General features: G+C 42.5%; 1 protein-coding gene, 1 non-coding gene and 1 pseudogene across 5 annotated transcripts; 2 read left to right on the forward strand and 1 right to left on the reverse strand.

Annotated features, from left to right (window-relative positions):
- Positions 1-1,124: 1,124 nt before the first annotated feature.
- On the reverse strand, positions 1,125-11,114 carry ankrd6a (ankyrin repeat domain 6a). Of its 4 annotated transcripts, none has more exons than XM_069536151.1 (15): positions 10,941-11,114; positions 8,786-8,937; positions 8,595-8,693; positions 8,217-8,315; positions 7,944-8,042; positions 6,508-6,606; positions 6,184-6,261; positions 5,947-6,051; positions 5,633-5,848; positions 5,205-5,330; positions 4,871-5,023; positions 4,587-4,700; positions 4,196-4,493; positions 3,087-3,454; positions 1,125-2,700 (listed from the first exon to the last, which is right to left on the reverse strand). In XM_069536151.1, exons 2-15 carry the CDS (start codon positions 8,933-8,935, stop codon positions 2,515-2,517), a joined length of 2,190 nt encoding a protein of 729 aa, XP_069392252.1. In that variant the 5' UTR covers positions 8,936-8,937; positions 10,941-11,114; the 3' UTR covers positions 1,125-2,514. The 4 variants fall into 4 exon arrangements, with proteins under 4 accessions (XP_069392252.1, XP_069392251.1, XP_069392250.1 ...); XM_069536150.1 differs by having other exon boundaries at positions 4,196-4,490; positions 5,633-5,851; XM_069536149.1 differs by having other exon boundaries at positions 5,633-5,851.
- Positions 11,115-14,135: 3,021 nt separating this feature from the next.
- LOC138412989 (U5 spliceosomal RNA) lies at positions 14,136-14,248 on the forward strand. The gene has a single exon (XR_011245325.1). It is a non-coding gene; the product is annotated as a U5 spliceosomal RNA (small nuclear RNA).
- A 5,133-nt stretch (positions 14,249-19,381) lies between these two features.
- Positions 19,382-19,558, forward strand: LOC138412587 (U2 spliceosomal RNA; annotated as a pseudogene).
- The last annotated feature ends 338 nt before the right edge of the window (positions 19,559-19,896 follow it).

The following is a 19,896-nucleotide window of genomic DNA, read 5'->3' on the forward strand; positions in this document are numbered from 1 at the left end:
ACATTAGCCATCAGTCAATGTGAACACTTCCACACCACACTGTCCTATCATTGTATTTTATACTTTTTATAAGCACATCAGTTCAGTTGTTTATGGTGTACTGAATATGCAAGGCAATTTAGACCAGAATGTACTGCTGTATGTTAAAAACAGTGACATGACATTGGCATGAGTTTTTTTTAGCATATTGAATGCTGACACTATGCTGCTCAGGGAGGCCTACATGTCCCCTCCCTCGGCGTTCAGAGTAAAGCAATAGTACATATTACTGGCTTAATTTTACAGCCCTGGTGCTTGGCTGCATAAAATGACCAGCTGTGCCTGGAGGGTCTTTAATTAGGTTTCCATCGCGCTCTGACAGAGTCAATGTAGCATCGATTTGATTTTCCCTTCAGAAGCTTCTGCCGTGGTCACTGAGGCCAAATGCCAGATGCCATACCAGGATCATTAGGTTACACAACCAATGGCTGCTCCGCCCGACGGACTGAGCTGTGAGGGCGGGACGTTGTCCAATTCGCCTGTTTGTTGTTTGACATTAGGCCTAAACTCATCCACATGTTGAGCTTGATATCCTTATCAGGAGTTTCAAGTAATTCATTAAATCCAACCTATCAAGAAACTAATGAAATGTACCTATGTATATTTAAGGACCTTTTACTTCATTTGAGTATTTCCATAACAGCTCGTTCTGACAATGCACTTAACAAATGATTGTATGAAGTACAATTCTGTACTTCTTCACAGTACAGAATTGTCATGTCACATCTCCATTCAACAAGCTGAATGAAATACTGCTAACACAGCAGGGGTGGCTGTGGCTGTGGCATAGAGCAGTCATCCTCCAACCAGATGGTCCAAAGTTCAATCCCCAGTCTTCCCATCTGCCTGCCAAAGTGTCCTTGGGCAAGATGCTGAACCCCAAATTGACCCATAGAACAACAATAAAAATGCTAGTAATAGATGCACTGTATGTGTGAATGGGTGAATGGCAAACTGTAGTGTAAAGCACTTTGAGTGGTCATCATGATTAGAAAACCACTATATAAATACAACCATTTACCATTTACAGTAATGCATCTGTAAGAATAATACAATGATCCCATAATTGAAATTTACAAATAATATCGTATCTGGTACTGTGTCTTTATTTGACAGCAAACAATTAAGAGAGACAAATTAAACGTCTGAGAAGTCTGGTAGAGAGGGATATGGCATGCAACAAAGGTCCTCGAGCAGATTCAAATTCAAAATCAAATACATTTAGGAGACAAAGGGTCTGTTAAACAAAAAACATTTTTTTTGTTCCCCCAAAAACAAAAACAAATAAAAGCATGCTCAAGTTTTGGTTTGTCTAATTCTTCTTTTTTATTTCTAATTTGGGACAGGCAGTGAGGCAGTATAAGAAATAATTTAAGCATAAAAAGTTTAAATAAAACCCAAGAGAGTGGAAACAAATCTATAAAAATACAGGATTTACCAGAGTAACATCAGAAGACAAATTCAATAAATAATTAATAAATGCATACAAAGGCTACATAACTACGCAATATTTATACATTACAGTGTGTAAATTATGTGTCATAGAAAAGCATGTAGAAATGCTGTTTGGATGTTTCAGTGTAAAGCACTTTGAGTTGTTGTTTACACCACCAAAGTCTCTTATAAATACTGTCCATTTACAATAACAGCATAATTACTTGTACAGGGGCTTATTCAAGCAGTGTTATCTAAAGTGACCAGCAGAGGTCACTGTGTAGGGAGAAGAAGGGTTACTGTTGAGAAGGGTTACTGTTGAATAAGCAGCTGAAAACTGTTTTGTAGACTAATTAAATGTGTGTGTCTTTAGTTTCTTTCTTTCATTCGTATTTATATATTATATGTAATTCAAATTTGTAATGTTGTTCTACTACATTATAGATCTGATGTTTAGAATACAAACTGCCTGAATATGGAGTAGTATTGCGGAGACTGAACATCAGATAATATGGAATTAGCTACTACCTCATACTCACCTCTACAATGTTACCTTTTATTGTGTTTATTTACTGTATGATGAATGAATGGAGTGTCATTATAATGGCTCATTGGAAATAAAAAAAATTGCCACAACATGGATGTATCTATTATTTGTTTTTTTGTGCTGTCTATAAGTGTCTTTTTAAAATAATCTATCATACGTACTAACATTTAAAAACTAAAAAAGTCCTGTGCTTCTCTAATTATCTCCCCACCCATTAATAGAAATTGTCGTGTGATGGTTCTTTGCTTAGCATTCCACAACACTTTTTAGAAGGAGTTTGGGAAATATTGAAGTCAGAGTAGTATTTATATAATCCATATATATGAACCATTAATATTGCCAACAAGCCCATTATACATAAAATAATTGACTGATAAGAAGGAAGTATTTTGTTTGGATCAATTTATTGATTTTAGATCTGAGTGGATAAATATTCTATCAAACTGATAAACTTAAATCATTCTCCCTTCTGTGTTGGTGACTGTCCAGACGCATCAGCTGTCTGCATTATCATTGGTGTTCAGCCTCTGAAGCTCCTCCTCCAGCATGCTGATTCGTTGCATCAGCTCCTTCCTGTCCTGCTGGGCCCTGACCTCGATCTGCTGCTCCACCTCCACAAGCTTCCTCTCGTACCAGTGCTCCAGCTGAGTGGACACCGTGTCAAAGAAACGCTGGGTCACCTGACAGGAAGGATATGAAGTTTTAAAGAATCCTTTAATTATAAAACCGAATGTTCATCGGCACACACTTAATGAATCCACAAGTAAACGGTCCAACATTTTGGGAATTTTGCTTATTTTCTTTCTGTCTAAGATTAAGAAGAAAAGATTGACATCTGTCTGTTTTTGTGTTAAGTACATGGGGGGGAAATTAGCCTAGCTTAGCATAAAGACTGGAAACTGACCAAACCCTCCATGTTGCCATTTATAATGAGTGAGAAAAATTACAGGTAGAAATGATGGCTAAATCTAAAAAATATTGATCTGCTTGATTGACAGGTTCAGCACAAGCCTTTCACTGCTCATTGCCGTGGCCAGTTCCTCATCCAACCCAGTAATACACTCACCTCCATAGCATGCAGATAGTTCCTCTCCTGGTTGAATGAGGGCTCCGTGGGTTTGATGAAACATTCCAGTGTTGTGGTGCTGTCAGTGTGCATCTTTTCCTGCTCGCAGGAACTCATCAACTCTCCGAAGGGTTTGATGTGTTGCCTGTCATGTCTGCTTTCCTGATGGGGGATTAATCCAGGTCCTTGTTCACTGATGTTGGACTGACTGCTGCTGCTTGAGAAGCCCCCCCCACACAATGGCACCACTGCAGCTACAGGACTGTCCTGCACTCCAGAAGGTTTCCAGAGGGGGTCAGCAGAGCCCAGGGGGAGTTCTGTGATGTGGTTGCTGGGTGGAGGAAACAGGGCTGTGTTCTCGTAATCATCTGATAGAAGTGGGGTTAGAAAAATAAATATTTCATCCACTTGACACAAAATGAAAATAAAACATGTTCAATAAGCAATATTTGTCTGTCCATTGCAAATACACACAAACCATTCATTATTCATTCCATTTCAAGTTCTTTTTAACAAAGTTACAGTTCAGATAAAAAAACTCTGAATTTCTGCCTCAGTCTAACAGTGTGTTTGTCATCCTTCTTTATCTTACCCTCCATTTTTTATGTCATGTGTGCTTTCTAACTAGATATGAAAAAATGCATACTAGATGTATTTCTACTCGAATTTTGACAAATGCAGTTGTGAATTGTTCCCTGTGGTCTTCCTCAATGAATTATTGAAACTGAGATGGCTCATTCGCGATCTACCACAACAACTGAACTATGTCCAGGTGAAACTGCCTGCTGAAGAAAACCATGAGGTGCACCTTTAATTTCAGTGCAGTTTATGATTTGGGAATTTTAATTTTAATTCATAGTGGGTTGCAACATAACCCATTTAAGTTAAATGGCTTAAAACATAAAAGGTCAAATTATTGTTAAGTGTTAAGTTGCATCTATTAGTCTACATGAGTTATCTGTTTAGTTACCTTGCTCTGCTGTTATTGCTAATAATCTTCCTCTTTCTTGGGCAGTTTCAATCACAGGTCATGAAGTGATAATATTAATACAGTGATGAACACCTCTTTTCAAAGGAGTTGTTTAACTGCATTGTAGAAGTTCACATACCTGGTGACCTTTTCAGTCTCATTTCAAAGTATGTCCTCCTCCCCACCTGCCCGTGCTCAAGGTCCCCTTGGCCAGATTTTGTTGGCAGGATGTTGACATAGTTGGCCAGTGAAGTGCTGCTGTCACCAGACACCACAGACAGCAGGGGGAGTGATTCCAGATCAGCGTCTGCCTCAGACAGCTCCACAGATGGTGAAGGGAGGAGTTTGTAATACTGGCTATTAGTTGGGATGTGGACGTCTGTGTTGTTTAGGTGAGACATCCACCACATCTTCAGTTCATGACTCACTGCTGCCTGCTTGAGATAAGACACAAAGTTGTTGTATGATAAAATGTATCCATAAAGAAAGCAGAGATTAGTCGAGAGTCACCTGCAAGAAGTGAGAGATACCTGTGTCTTCAGAGCCTCCTCTCTGTCCTGGGCAGCTCTCTGCTCCATCCTGTAAATCATGTTCTTCCTCTCTGCTGCTGCTCTTTCCTGATTCAGCACATTCAACAATTTAATCTGCCCAAAAGTAGAAAAATCTGTAAAAACACTAAATCAACCAATTTGAACATATCAGTCGTAAAAATTTACATTTAGGCCTGAATGAACTAAACCATTATTTTATGGCACTGAAGCTGTAGAAGAAGTTTGAAACCAGCATCTGTTAGCAGAGATAAGTGAAAGGAGACCTGGTGTCTGTTCCTTTGGTCCATTTTGCCCATTCGGCTACTGACGCGCTCCTGGACATTGAGAATGTGCAGCATCATCTCCTCTTGGGTGGCTTTCATTTGACCCTCCAGCTTCTTCAGTAAAGGCTTACAGTGGCATCCACTGGCTGGTGCCTAAAGAGAACATGCTCAACATGTTTTAGCAACAAGATGTTTTAAAGCTCAGCTCCAGGCACTGTTTAATGAGTTTCGCGAAAATGTGCCCTAGCTTTGCTCTGGAAACTTCAGATTTAGAATCAATGCTTTTCAAAAATGGTTTATGTACGTAGTTTACAAAATTGCATTTGTCAGTTACCTGTATAATGTTGCCATCCTCATCATGGTACTGTGTGAAAAGCTGTGTGAAACCACTGTCACGGAGTAGTTCTCTCTTATTGTGAGAGTCAGTCTTGCCATTTCTCGGATCATCTTCGTCCAAAGTCTTCAGAGGAGTGAAAGTAACACACTGTTACTAAAAAGTGCAAATTCTTACTTTCCTCAATAAAGTTCCTATTTGTATTTCCTATGATATGCAAAAAGATTATGTGGTGGTCTTAGACCAGTGGAAACTACAATGTGGTTGTGCTAAATGGGTTATCACTACAAGCTTAGCTTATTTAGTGAACCACAGGAACAACTGAAAGAACATTTTAAAAGATCCATGTTATACATCGCCTTCACTGCTAAGGCTGTAAAAAAACAATTGATTCATTTCTGCGGGATAACAGCTACACACAGCTATACCTTTATGTGAGTTGAGCATGCTGGTCCTGGTGACTGCTGTTGTTCACCCACCTGCTTCCTGTCTCTTCTCCTGCAGTGGCTGTCGGGGTGGGTGATCGTGGCTCGGGTCTTGCGATAAAGCTGCTGCTGCTGCTGTCGCTGAGGTTCCAGCTCTGCTGCGGTTCTGCTCTGCATTTGTTCACTGTTGGGACATTCCTCCACAACAGAACAGCTGTCCTCCTCAGGACACAGACAAAAGGAACAGCTTCTTATTAATTTTAAAAACTCTTATATCAAAGCAAACAGAATAAATCTGATTTTTGCTAGTTTCTTACTTTATTGGGCAGTATTTCTACTCTGGTCACAGACTGGGTCCTGCGCTCAGATATCAATCTTTCTCTTCGTTTCCATATTGTTCTTCCTCGCATGAAGCGATGTACCTGAAGACATGCCAATCAAAAAGCCTGAATGCCAAACAACATGGTTGCTCGTGCTATCAAAAAATGTCTGGATTCAAATTATTTGTCTCATAGAAAAATGGGGGCTTTTATTATTATATTGAGAACACTAACCTGAGGAGCCCTGGCCAGAAGAATTGCCATATCTTTATGATTGTTGTCTCTCGCCTTGTCCAGTGCTGTTTTACCTGCCTTGAAGGTACATTACATACAGTACACAGGAAAACAATCATGACCTTTGGTAAGAGTTGTGAACTGACTCTTCCAAAAGAATCCACTTGAGTAGTGCTATGGGCACATACAAATACTTTGTGGCTTATTGATTTTACTCTTAAAACTGGGGCTCCAAGGTGTGTCAGACATTGATATAAATCTAAGATAGGTAATCAGATATTTGAGACGTTATGTGTGGTGTTTATCTTGTAAAAGGGAACTTACATTGTTTTTGATTTTCCCATCTGTCCCTGCCTCCAGTAAGAGCTGAACTGTTTTCTTATGGTTCAGAGCAGCAGCCACATGTAGAGCGGTTTCCCCTCCCTACAGGAAAACACAGACACCAACCCAGTCTCCTAGATATTACAGTTATATAAAAATAATATGTAACAGAAAATATGTTCTATATTTTCTTTAAGGTAATGATTATATGTTGTTGGAGAGGAGAGATCATATCACTCCTGCTTTAGCTTCTCTACATTGGCTCCCTGTAAAATACAGAATAGAATTCAAGATCCTGCTCCTCACATTTAAAGCCCTCAACAATCACGCCCCTTCATATATCAAAGAGCTGATAACACCATATTATCCAAATAGATCACTTCGTTCACAAAACACAGGCTCTCTTGTGGTTCCAAGTCTGTAAGAGTAGAACAGGAGGTAGAGCATTCAGCTATCAGGCTCCTCTCCTGTGGAACCAGCTCCCACTCTGGGTTCAGGAGGCAGACACCATCTCAGCATTTAAAGTTAAAATTAAAACGTTTTGATAAAGTCTATAGTTAGTTCTGGATCAGCTGGGTCCTGAACCATCCCTTAGTTATGCTGCTATAGGTCTAGACTGCTGGGGGAACTCCCATCATGCACTGAGTACTTCTCCCCTTTTCTCTGTCTCTCTGCCCCCCCACACTCATTTATTTATTTTAATACATGGCAATAACATGTTTCTTTTTTCCCCCATAGTCCCTCTCTCTCTTTCTCTATCTCTGACTCCAGAACTGCAGGAGAACAACTATTACAATACTGATGGAGCATAAGTGTTCCCCCTCCCCACCATCTCTCTCTTCTCTCCCCTCTTTTCCACCCATCTCTCCTCTCCTCCCCATTTTTCTCTCCTCACCCCATCCGGTCGAGGCAGATGACCGTCCACATTGAGTCTGGTTCTACTCGAGGTTTCTCCTGTTAATGAGGGAGTTTTTCCTCTTCACAGTCGCCAAAGTGCTGCTCATTGTGGGAACTGTTGGGTTTCTTTATATTAATAAGATTTGAAGGTCTTGACCTTCTATGTAAAGTGCCTTGAGATAATGTATATTATGATTTGGCGCTATACAAAAAATATAGAATTGAATTGAAATTGTTAACCTTTGTATTTCAAATATTTTAAATGTACACAGACAACACTGTTATTATATATGCTAGTAGGTCCGTGCCCATGAACACTGGAGGTTTTTTTGTCTGTTTTCCTTGCTGACAAAGGGGTTCCCCCTATATGATGAACTATGTGTGCAGACACATCCAGTGAGATGTGACAATCAATTTTAGTGCCTCCAGTTCTACTGCATTGTCAGTGTGTGGATTAATGTATATAAAAGCTGAGACTGTATATAAAAATACAGATACATAAAATCCTTCTGAGGATTGCACTGATGATTGATATACTGTACCTGGTTTCTCTCTGTCACAGAGCACAATGAGTTTAACAGGATTTTCGCCAGGATCAGGTTGTTGTAGCGAGCAGCTACATGCAAACAGGTGTCACCCACCTGGAACCAAAGCAGAGTCCTTTGTTTAGGTCTATACTGTTGTGTATTAAACATTCTGTGAAACTGTTCCTTACAGTTCATGGTACAATACCTCAACAAGGTCATAGTGACCTGTCTGAGTCAACTACTTCTCTCAGAAGAGTTTGGTGCATTGTGGCATGCTGGACAACTCACGTTATTCTTGGTGTCTGGGTTGGATCCTCCGAGCAGCAATAGCCGAGCAGTCTGAGCATGTGCATTCTGACAGGCCAGGTGAAGTGCTGTGTTTCCTGCCTGAATCAACTTAATACAGTTACTCGCGTGGATTTACATTGGGTTAATAGTTGGGTACTATTATCTATAGAAGGAGCTTTTTACACTTTAACTTCAAGTGGAAAATGCAGATGTTGTGATTTTATCTGAGAGTTTTGACAGTCACTGTTGATTGTGATATTTTGCTGACTCTCTGGTCCATAGTGTCACTCTTGTTAAACTGTAACTTTTTTAGCAATTGTAAAAGAGATCAATGTATGATTATTTAAATAATTATTATAATTATTGTAATTATCCTACCTTGTTCTTGATGTGCACATCAGCTCCTGCTTTAACCAGCAGTTTGACGCACTGAGAGAAACCATGCCACGACACCTCATGCAGTGCAGTGTTGCCGTCCTCAAACACATATTGGACACATTGCTCCGATTACAAATTGCGCTATTGGTGTATGAATGAGTTTTGAAATGCTGACTGTGTCCACCACTCACTCTGTTCTGCAGGTCCAAAGCACAGCCTCCCTGAATCAGAGCAGTCATGGCATCACTGTTCCCCACCATGGCAGCTCGATGCAGGGCCGTCTGGTGACCTGGGCCCTGGCATGATGATGCTGGGACATGCATTAGTGCCTGTTCATTCATCACTGCCAACGCACACACATTCACACACATAGCCGTACATTTCTGTATCTGTATGAATCCATGCATGTACATTAACAGGCTCTTGACCACATTTATTTTATACACACATCAATCAATAAAAACCATACTTCTGTACCTACAATATTGTACACAGTGACAGACAATAATAACTCGAATAAAATAACTATAACCCTAGCCTCCCCTCGGGGGAGATCAAACGTAGGCGTAGGTCTAGTGTAGGGGTTACTGTCAATTCTAGCATGGGGGCATAACTCCTATCTGCTGTCAATGCCGACCAATATCCACAACAGTTCCCTCTATGGCTTCATGTTTTTACCGAACACATCTAAAAATGAAAAATAGCACTGACATCTGTTTTTCATGGCGTTTTTAACAACACAGCATACATCGTGTTATTAATTAGGCAGCACATCCAATATTTACTTTCTTTTAACCCTTGTTTAGGTCTGAGGAAAAGTCCTGGCTCTTTAGCTATACATTTCTCCTGCATGTGATCACTAATTAAAGATTCAAACATTTATAAATGTTTTACTGTGCATGCAGCCAATAATAATATGAATGCCCCTGTGTAGTCAAATTCATTTTGTGATGTTCAAGTGATGAATTTTCTGTATTCTCTGTCACAGTCTGGACTAACATTTGTTGGCTCATTCACTAAATAGAACTGACCTGATTCCTTACACTGCCTGTCCTGCTCCTTTAATGTTAAGCATGACAAAGGATTTCATGTCAGCACTGCAGATCAGATTATGCTGCATTCCAAGGGTCAATCTTTAATCTTTGTTGGTGATTAGATACAATGTTGAACCCAAAGCCTGAAGAGGCTCTGTTGAGTTTTTCTCACTCATCACTCCTCACAATGTAGAACATATATTGTTACCACTTCTTTGCTGTGTGAAAACACATTCTTTATATTGTATACATACAGCTCACCCTATGATGGTATATGTTTTATGGTGTATCTTCATCTGTTTGAATTGTTGTAATTCTGGTAGGCTTTTCATCACAGATTGTCTGCAACAATCCTGCCCATGCAAAGACCTAAGCCTGCTTTATATCACATCTTAATTTACATCTGGGGCTTACAGAAAACACTGTGCCAAGGTTCTAGATAGATACAAAAACTGCAACAGCCATAAGCCTTATTAGTATTTTAAATACAATTTCAACAATCACAACAAACATACAGTGTGTAATGAGTCAGCTAGAGTCACTAGCATGTGTTTTTCAAGCTGTTGTCCAATTCTCCCTATGCTTGTGGTAGGCCAGTCAAAACAGATCTATAATGGTAACATCAAGCCATGGTTCTTTATTCAATTCTGTAAAATGTAATCACAGGAAGTCAGCATTTCTATCCTAAAACAGGTTTTCCATCAGAATTGATTTGATATTAGCTTCAGGGAAATTCTAGAACACATTTTTGCACAGTTTTATTAGAACACCAAATCCCAATATGCAGTCAGTGATGAGGTTTTCAATATTTAACCAAGTCCACCATTTCCCCTAACATTAAATGCTGCATGTGCCTCAACAGGACCATGAAAAAAATCCATCGTACTTTTTTTGGGTACTATTTCCTACATTCACTATACTGTAGGATAACAAATGAAATATGTTTTTAGTGAGCTGTTATGGTCAGTATGACCATTTAAGCTTTGCTTTCATTGAAAATATTTCCCCATTTTTCTTGTTCCTGTAATAAATTAGTTGTAGAGTTAACATTAATATTGAGCTTCATTTCTGTAAGAAGGGAGGTTAAAAGAAAAACTTAAATTAACCAAAAGATGACTATTACTTTACTATAATATGATTCATATTGTAAAAGCATACTTCAAATTCAACAAATAGCACATATACTATTTCCCAGCTTAGCCTATACACTGTTTGCTAGTGTTAAAAATATCTACATGATGGTTGATATTCCCACATCAGACAAACTTCTGTTACAGAAAATAAAAGCATTGCCCAGTGTCATATGTTTTACCTTATACACCGCAGAGCCTGCAGACTTCTGTTACTATCTGTTGTACCAAAAAGGACCACGGAGGTAAATCCAAACAAACAGCAACTACAAAGAGTTGGAAGCTGTGTGGTGTGTAAAAGGATAATGCAGCTTCAAAAACCACCAACCACTCAGTGTGTGAGTATGTTCAGAGAGGATGCCAGCTGTTGCACTGCAGCTTAATGAGAGAGAGCTGGGTGGGGGTGGTGTATGTGTGTGTGTGTGTGTGTGGGAGGGGGTTAACATATCTACATTAATATGTGACACCATCTTACACAATGCCAATATTTATTGACAGGTAACATTTAATCTGCATGTGATGTGAAATCATAACACACCTTCAAATTACTTCTAGCTCATGCACACACATACAGACACACACACACACTTTCATTTATTTCCTGGAGACTTACTCTAACAATAACTACTACTTTCCATACCCTCACCAAGTTTAAACCAATTTTAACCTACCATAAACTAAAAATTTCACATTCCACATTACATTGGAGACCTGTTTTCTGTCCTCCTAAGGACAACCCCAACATCCATCGCACTCACACACACAAATATAACACAGGGAGGATTAGGATCAGGATACAAAAATGAAATCTCGGACATATCCTCCTTTGCTAGGAAAGTTGAAATTCAGCTAGGCTTTTGATGCACAGGATGGAGAAAAAAACCTAGAGCTAAGCAGAAATTTCAGTAAGGCCATAATAAAATAAAAGGGTTCACAAATACAGTAAATCTCACATATTTTTTTTTCTTTTCCACAACATGAAAGTACTTGTACTTTAGTGTTTCCACTTTATGCTACTTCATACTTCTACTCTGACACATTTCAGAGATACATTTTATACTCTTTACATTTACATTACATTTATTTGACAGCTTTAGTTAAATTAAGATTTTGAAGAATAGATAAGAAGTTGTTAAAGACTGAACCAGTGGTTTTGAACATTTTTCACTCCTGATTAAGCATTTGAGTTTTTTCAAATGTTTGAGTTGTTAAAAGCTTTTTCCCTCTGAAGTTTTCAAATGCTTTAATGATCCAGTACCTCAAATCAAAGAGAGAAACAAGCTGTCACAATATATCTAATGTCCTTGTATATGAAACTGTATGTATTTTGCTCTAGCTCCACCTCCTACTTACATCGCTACTTCAGAATAAATGGTATAATGATGTCATATAGCGTAATATAATAATGGGTCAAATTAATATTTTTACTTTGAAACTTTAACCACATTTAACTCACCTTTATCTGACGGTGTCCAGTGAAGTTAAATTTAAATATATCTGCACAGATACATCAGCAAAATGGTACTAAAACCTTTTTAGATTCAATGTGACTCTAGAAACGCAAGCCATGTGACCAGTAACACACACCAGGTCAGTGTAGACAGGAAGCAGATTATCTACTCTGCAATTGGTTGCTTAGTAACCGAAAATACTACGAATGAGGAGCAGCAATGGAGATAGAGTAGGTTCTCTCTAAAAGGTAGGAATAAAAACTAAACACATTGTGCTTGGGATTTCATTAAATAAAGTTAAACCTATACATTAATATATATACATTAAACACACAACTTAATGTTTTGGATGTTTTTTTAGGTTATGACTTCACTCCTGAAGGCTTTACTTTCTTTTACCGCTGTTGCTACTGTGGCCACTATTCAAGCAGCCTTTCAAGCATCACCCCAGAGCCAGAATCCTAAGATGCTTTCAATCTTCCACTACTTATTATGTCATCAATCAATCAATCAAATTTTCTTTGTATAGCCCATATTCACAAATCACAATTTGTCTCATAGTGCTTTAACAAGCTACCGATCCTTTGCCCTTAACCCTCAACAAGAGTAAGGACAAACAAAAAAACCTGACAGGGGAAAACAAAACTTAGAAACCTCAGAGAGAGCCACATATGAGGGATCCCTCTCCTAGGACGGACAGAAGTGCAATAGATGCTACGTGCAATGGAGAACATCAGAAAAACAGTAGAGTAATTGCAGCATTGGTTACAGTAAAAAGTTTGTAATGTGATGGAAGGTAAATGAATTAAGGAGTTATTGTCAGTAATGGTCGAGTGTCTGACGAGACATATTGTATATCAAGCGTTCTTGTAGTAGTCACACTATCAGCTGCCACTCTTTGCTGTATAATGCCACTCCAACATCCACCACAAGCCAGTGGCATCAGTGAATCTGTGGCTTTGGGAGTACAAAACACGCAGTAAAAACTAGAACTACAAATGTTTGCCAGCATTTCTTGTAATTGAACATAATGATCAGGGGAGAGCGCAGACACAGTAACCCACTACCAGGAATTATGCAGTCAAGATTCCCACATTTGGGGAATTCGCAGGGGTCACCACAACCGAAGTGCAATGGCTGGGCCTCATGGTTTTACAGTTTAACTATACTACTAAAATGTATCGATAAGTCAAAAAATTGTGAAAAGTCTTACTGTTGATATATAATAATGTTATGACAAATTGATCTGTATCAATAAATCTTTTCGAAAGAAAGATGTTCTAGCATTGCAGTGCTGCTGGGAACGGTGCACTCTGTTCTTACCTTGTAGAAAACCAAGCACTCAAACAATTGTCCTGTTTCAAAAGTCAATTCACAGCGGGTGAAGGAAATGAAGGTAATGGTCCGGCAGAGAGAGAGAGCCAGTGTGTAAGGGATACAACATCATAAGCACAGTCTCCTTTTGCCTTGAGTCTTGATTGAAGAACAATCCAGAAACTCTGATCAGGGGTTCCCAATTCCTTACGGATTGATATGGCTGCAGTAGATGTCTACTACACGCCTGTGCCTGACCATGCACGGCTCTCAGTGGGATCCCAATGAGCTTGAACTGGATTCCAAATTGAGTTGGAAGCCTTTGTCTAGCATGAAAACTTGTTTTCACACAAGACCTTCTGGGAGACTTGGTGAGAAGCTTGGTAGCAGCATTTTGGACCAAATGTATGCAGTTCAGGGATGTATTGCTAAGACAGGCTCAAAGGCCAACCACATTAGCCAGGGCAGGAGGAAATAAAGATGTGTCTACTTTTGATTGGCAGAGGGTTGGGAATGTTGCATACTGGGATCTGAAAGCAAAGAGAGGCCTACCGTGAAGGTGGTGACTGTCACCGAGAGCCTCCTCTGCTGCTCAGGAACAGAGGGCCATGCTGACTCTGGTTTCTCTTCAAAGCGCACAAGTCTTTTGCATTTTACTAAAGACTTCCGTGGAGAGGAACATCCATGAGTTGAATATATTTTTGGCAGGCTTTGCTGTATTGCTGAGCCTTTTGAAATTGTGAAAAGTCAAAGAGCTGTCCAACTTCGGAAACCATGTGTCCACAAAGGAGAGGTTGGGCCGAGGCGATAAGGAGCAGCCATTGTTATGCACGCGTACGTACGAGGTACCACAACAAGTGAGATTTGTGCCAAGAGCTCCACACGGACATCCAACACTTGGGGGTTATCGCTTCTCGGCCTTTTGGCTAAGATCAAGTGGACAGACGGAAAGAGAAAGACAATTTCCAGAAAAGAAGACAATAACCAAAGCTGTGATGGCCGCAACAGTCACCAAGGACCAGACGAGCCCAAAAGTCGTCGTGAGGTACACGATTCACTTTCAGGCAGTAGCAGCGTCGAGGGACTGGTTCTGCAAAAATGTAGTCATGGAGCAGTTGGGTTTGAATGTGGAAGAGGTGTACTGCATTCAGTGGAACCAGCCTGAAAAAGCCTTCAACGTCACCCTGATGAGCAAGGAAGTCTACGGAAGAGTGGCTGAAGCCTGCAGAAAGGAGGCTGGGGAGAGATTCCTAGCTGGCTACCACATCTTGAACTTGGACAGGCCAAATTTCAGAACCATCACTGTGTATATGTACAATCCATTTGTCACAGACCAAGCACTAGCTGCATTCTTGGGGCAGCATGGAGAGGTTGTGACTAGTGCTCGGTATGTAAAAGACATGAGGGTTTTTTGGACAGGAAGAAGACAATTTCAAGTGCTGCTGAAGCCTGACCCAGAAGGACCTGGAGGACTGTGGTTACCTATTTTACTCCCGGCAACCAGCTTTCTGCAGGCGATGCAGGAAGTCTGGCCATACAGAGGCAGGCTGTTCCAGAGCATGCTGCCATTTCTGTGGGCAAGGGGGCCATGAGGCCAAAGAGTGCACGGCACCTAAGGCCTGTCATGGCTGTGGTGGACTGGGACACCTGTACCACAACTGTGCTAGCCGCAGGAGGACCTTTGCGGAAGTGGCCGGGTCATTTGGTGGGTTCGAGAAAGCCAAGGAGCCAGGAAAGGAACCAGGGCCAACAAGGAACAGCTCGGGTGGACCAGTGCAGACAGAGTCGGCTGCCAGTCGTCCAAGGGCTGGAGTAGAGGTTGCCCCCCAGGAGAAAGGAGCAGCCGGCAGAGCCAGTGAGGAGAGCAAAACCCAGGTGCCCTGTGAAGATAAGGAAGGGGATTTTCCTCCCATTACACCAGGTCCAGCTTCCTCCAAGGTTAAGAAGGGGGCACAGACAGGATCACAGGTGTTCGGAGCAGGGAAGACAACCAGAAGCGAAGAGAAGAGGGAGGGGGGCCACAGTAAAAAGTCAAAGGGGGAAGGGAAAGGAGCAGAGGGACAAGCCCAAGAGGAGGGGCTTGAGAGTGGGAGGGGAGATGGGGCAGGGCAGCAAAGCGGGGTTGCAGAGGAGGAAGGGCTCCAGGAGAGGGGAGGGGGAAACACAGGGCTAGGTGAGAATGGAGGAGATTCAGTGGACCTGCTCTCCGTAGGTTTGGGAATGGAACTGGATATACCCCCAGGCCTGCTCAGTTTACCATCCCCTTTGGGGGAGGATGCATACGAGGGACCACACAGGCCATCAACATCGCCTAACCCGTTGCCGTTCTCCTGTGCGGATCAGATGGACAGCGAGGACCTCTACACACAGTAGGGAGGGGGGTTTTTGGTTTGTCTGTAAGTAATTTCTTAATTTATAATGGGATTTTACAAGGCACTTACCTTAAATGTAAGAGGAATGAGGGACAATGTAAAAAGACGAGTCGTTTTTGATTTTGTGAGCTCTTTACATGTTGACATTTGTATTTTGCAGGAGGTTCACCTAAGGGATAAGGGGGATGTTGGGAATTACACAAGGGAGTGGATAAAAGGGGACTCAGTTTGGAGTGTGGGGGGTTCACTCAACAGGTGTGGGGATTTTGTTTGGGGTTAAAGACATTAGGGTGGACAAGGTTTTTGTCATAGCACAAGGGAGAGTAATGGGTTCTGACATCACATGGGGGACAAGTAAGCTAAGGGTTATTGTTGTGTATGGACCACAAACTCCACAAGAAAGGAAACAAATATTTGGGTTAGTGGAGTCACACCTAGCCACCGACAGGCAGGTAATAGTCGGTGGGGATTTTAACGTAGAGATAGGAAAGGGGGGAGACACAAGCGATGGTTACATCGCTGACCTTATGGCCAGACACGGCCTGGTAGATGGGGGAAGAACAGTCAGGCCACTGGCAGATGGTCCCACATGGCGTAATTCAAGAGGAACGTGTAGACGGTTGGACTATTTGTTCCTTTCGAAGTCTTTGGGTTTGTCGGCAGGTAGAATACTCCCAGTTTTCTTCTCTGACCATGATGGAGTGCTGGTCGAGGGGTGCCTGTGTGTGCCTGTTTTTGGGCGTGGATGCTGGCGCCTCAATATTAATGTTTTGAAGGAGGCCACATTCAAGGAAAAGTTCTCAATCCTTTTCAAAGGCCGCCTAGGACTAAAATCAATGTGTCCTGGAGTGATGGAGTGGTGGGAGGTAGCCAAGGAGCGGATAAAGATTTTTTGTGTTAGGTACTGTAAAAGGAAGGTGAGGTTGGCGAAGAGGGAGGTGGTTCGCCTTCTCGAGCTCGAGTACACCAGAGGAAACTGTGGGGGCACTGTAAATCAGCGGGCTTGCAACTCCCTTAAAGCGAAGCTTAGGGTGGTCTTTGAGGGTAGAGCCCGGGCTTACCTGTTGCGGGCGCGCCGAGATTTTGGCTCAATACAGGCTGATAGGAAGAAACAGGTACAGACTGGGATTACGGACAAGCAGGGCAGGGTAGTGTCAGAGGCGGACGAGATGGTGCGGGCCGCCACTGACCACTACCGCACAAGGTTCCAGGAGAAACAGGTAGATGTAGGGGGAGGGGAGGTCTTCCTGTACTTACTGACCCAGCGGGTGCCATTGGACATAGCGAAAGCTTTGGAGGTCCCGCTCACCCTCAAGGAGCTTGAGGGTGCCCTCTGTAGAATGAACCGGTGGAGTTTTATCTCTGTTGTTGGGAGATTCTAGGGCCGGTGGTGCTGGAGGTGCTGTCCGCAGTACTACGCACAGGTGCAATGGGAGGGTCAATGGCTACTGGAGTGATCTCCCTTCTATTTAAGAAGGGGGACCGCACCGACCTCGGGAACTGGCGGCCACTGACCATGCTGTTTGTTTATTATAAACTTTTGGCAAAGGTCCTAGCAGATCGTCTGGGCACAGCACTTCAACATGTAGTCCACGTGGACCAAACGTGCGAGGTGGTGGGGCGCCCGGTGAGATGGAACCTACAGCTCATACGAGACACCATCGCGTGGGCGGAAGACAGGCACTTGCCACTTATGGTGGTTGGTCTCGACCAGGCAAAGGCATTTGACAGGGTTCACTGGGGTTTTATGTTTAGGGCATTGGAAAGGCTAGGGTTTAGCAAGGTTTTTGTAGGATGGTTGCGCACATTGTACACAGGGGTGGGGAGCACAGTGTCAGTCAACGGTCACATATGGGATGTTTTCAGGTTGCACTCAGGGGTAAGACTCTCACCGCTGCTCTACATCCTTTACATGGAGCCCCTGGCGGCAGCCATTCGGGCTGACTCGGGTGTGAAAGGTTTCCTGGTTCCTGGCAGCGGAGGCCTACGGGTCAAGTTGTCACAGTATGCAGACGACACCACGCTGCTGCTTGACTGCGACGCCTGCCTGATCCGATCCTTGGAGATTTTCCAGGACTTTGGCCGGGGGTCTGGTGCAAAACTCAATTGTGCCAAGTCCTTGGTCAAGTTCTTTGGGCGCTGGAAAGAAAGGATGGATATACCGGGAGGGCTGTCGCTCTGCAAAGGACCACTGAAGGTACTAGGGGTCAGCTTTGAGACAGCCAACAGCGCCACGGCCAACTGGACCAGGCGACTTTCAGCAGTCCAGAGGAAGCTCATGCTCTGGAAGAGCAGGAAACTGACCTTCATAGGGAAGGTACTTGTTCTGAAGGTAGATATCCTGCCATCTCTCCTACACTTGTCATACATATACCCACTGCCAGTCAGCATGAGGAGACCTCTCATGTGTTTTGTGCTCATGTTCCTATGGGGAGGGAGATACGAATATGTGGCGAGGTCTCCCATGCTGGCTGGTATCGAGGCAGGTGGGAGAGATGTGCCACACCTCCCGCTGAAACTGGACTGCATTTTCATTTCTTTTTTGTGCAGAGAATTATCCGTTCCAGTAGAACATCCTCTGGCTACTTCCTATGACTCTATTTTGCTTACCAGGCCAGGCGGCTGATGGTCTGGAGCAATCTGGCACCCAGGGTGGAGCAGCAGCCATGGCATTACAACCATGCAGCCAGGTGGCTGCGGGCTCATCCTGAGGCCTCCGATACAGCTGTAAGGATGAATCACAGAGCCCTCTACAAAGAGGTCAGTCAGGGAGTAGTCGCGCCCCCAGTGGTGGGATCCCAACAAGGATTTGGAGGGGAATCCAGCCAAAGGGACTAAAAGACCTAAATTGGTTATGCCTGCACAAGCAACTGCCAGTGAGGGAAACAATGCATAGGCATGGGTTGGCAAAATCCCCTGGATGTCCTAGGGTGGCCTGCTCAGAGGCGGAGACAATCAGGCATGTCATGTGGGACTGTCCAGTAGCAGGGGCAGTATGGGCTAAAGTGGGGAAACACATAGGGCACGTCATCCCAGGGTACACTATGACCTGGGCAAGGGTCAAAAGAGGGCCAGGCTCAGGGAATGGTCAGGCTAATATCCCAATTTGGCAAATAATAAGCATGACAAAGAGGAGTTTGTGGTTGGCCAGGCAAGACCTGGTGAAAAGAAATAAAGATAGTGGTGTGGAGGGGATAATGAGGAGGGTGGAAGCAGACGTAAAAGGTAGGATAGAACGGGACATTTTGAAGTGGGGAAAGCATGCTGCCCTAGAGAGGTGGAAAGGAGGGTTTGGGTGGTCAGGGTGATTTAAGAGGAAATGCACAAGTGTCAAATACGCAGTTAGTTATTAGTTACCATGAATATTTGAAATATGGATTGAATATGGTTTGTACTTTCAAAGAGGAACTTTTGGGTTTAACTTTTGGATCATATGATGATTATACCTGATGTTTAATGTGTATTGATTCATCACCTGACTTGATGAAGGTTTTTGTAATACAAAAAAATAAAAAAATCTGTTCTTATCAGTTTAATATCTGATATGTCCTCTATAAGAGGACTATATATTAAGCCGATTTTTAGCATGAGGGGCTGAAATTTGGGCTTTCACTCCACGCATCGACCTAGCATTGCAGTGCCGCTGGGAACAGTGCACTCTGTTCATACCTTGTAGAAAACCAAGCACCTTGTAGAATAGAAAACCAAGCACTCAAACAATTGTCCTGTCAATTCACAGCGGTTGAAGGAAATGAAGATAATGGTCCGGCAGAGAGAGAGAGAGCCAGTGTGTAAGGGATACAACGTCATAAGGTTGTGACCCAGTCACCCGCACAATATCCGATAGAAACTGTATCTGGCCCCCGACCAACTAAACTCACTAAATCCAAAGCAAACAGGAGAGGAGTAATATATTCAAACCTAATAAAAGTTAACACAGCCAATACACTGGTAGCAAAACACAGAATTATAAAATGCGGTTTATTAAATATCAGGTCGCT

The sequence above is a fragment of the Paralichthys olivaceus genome, chromosome 12, assembly GCF_024713975.1.
Source record: "Paralichthys olivaceus isolate ysfri-2021 chromosome 12, ASM2471397v2, whole genome shotgun sequence".
Taxonomy (NCBI): Eukaryota; Metazoa; Chordata; class Actinopteri; order Pleuronectiformes; family Paralichthyidae; genus Paralichthys; species Paralichthys olivaceus.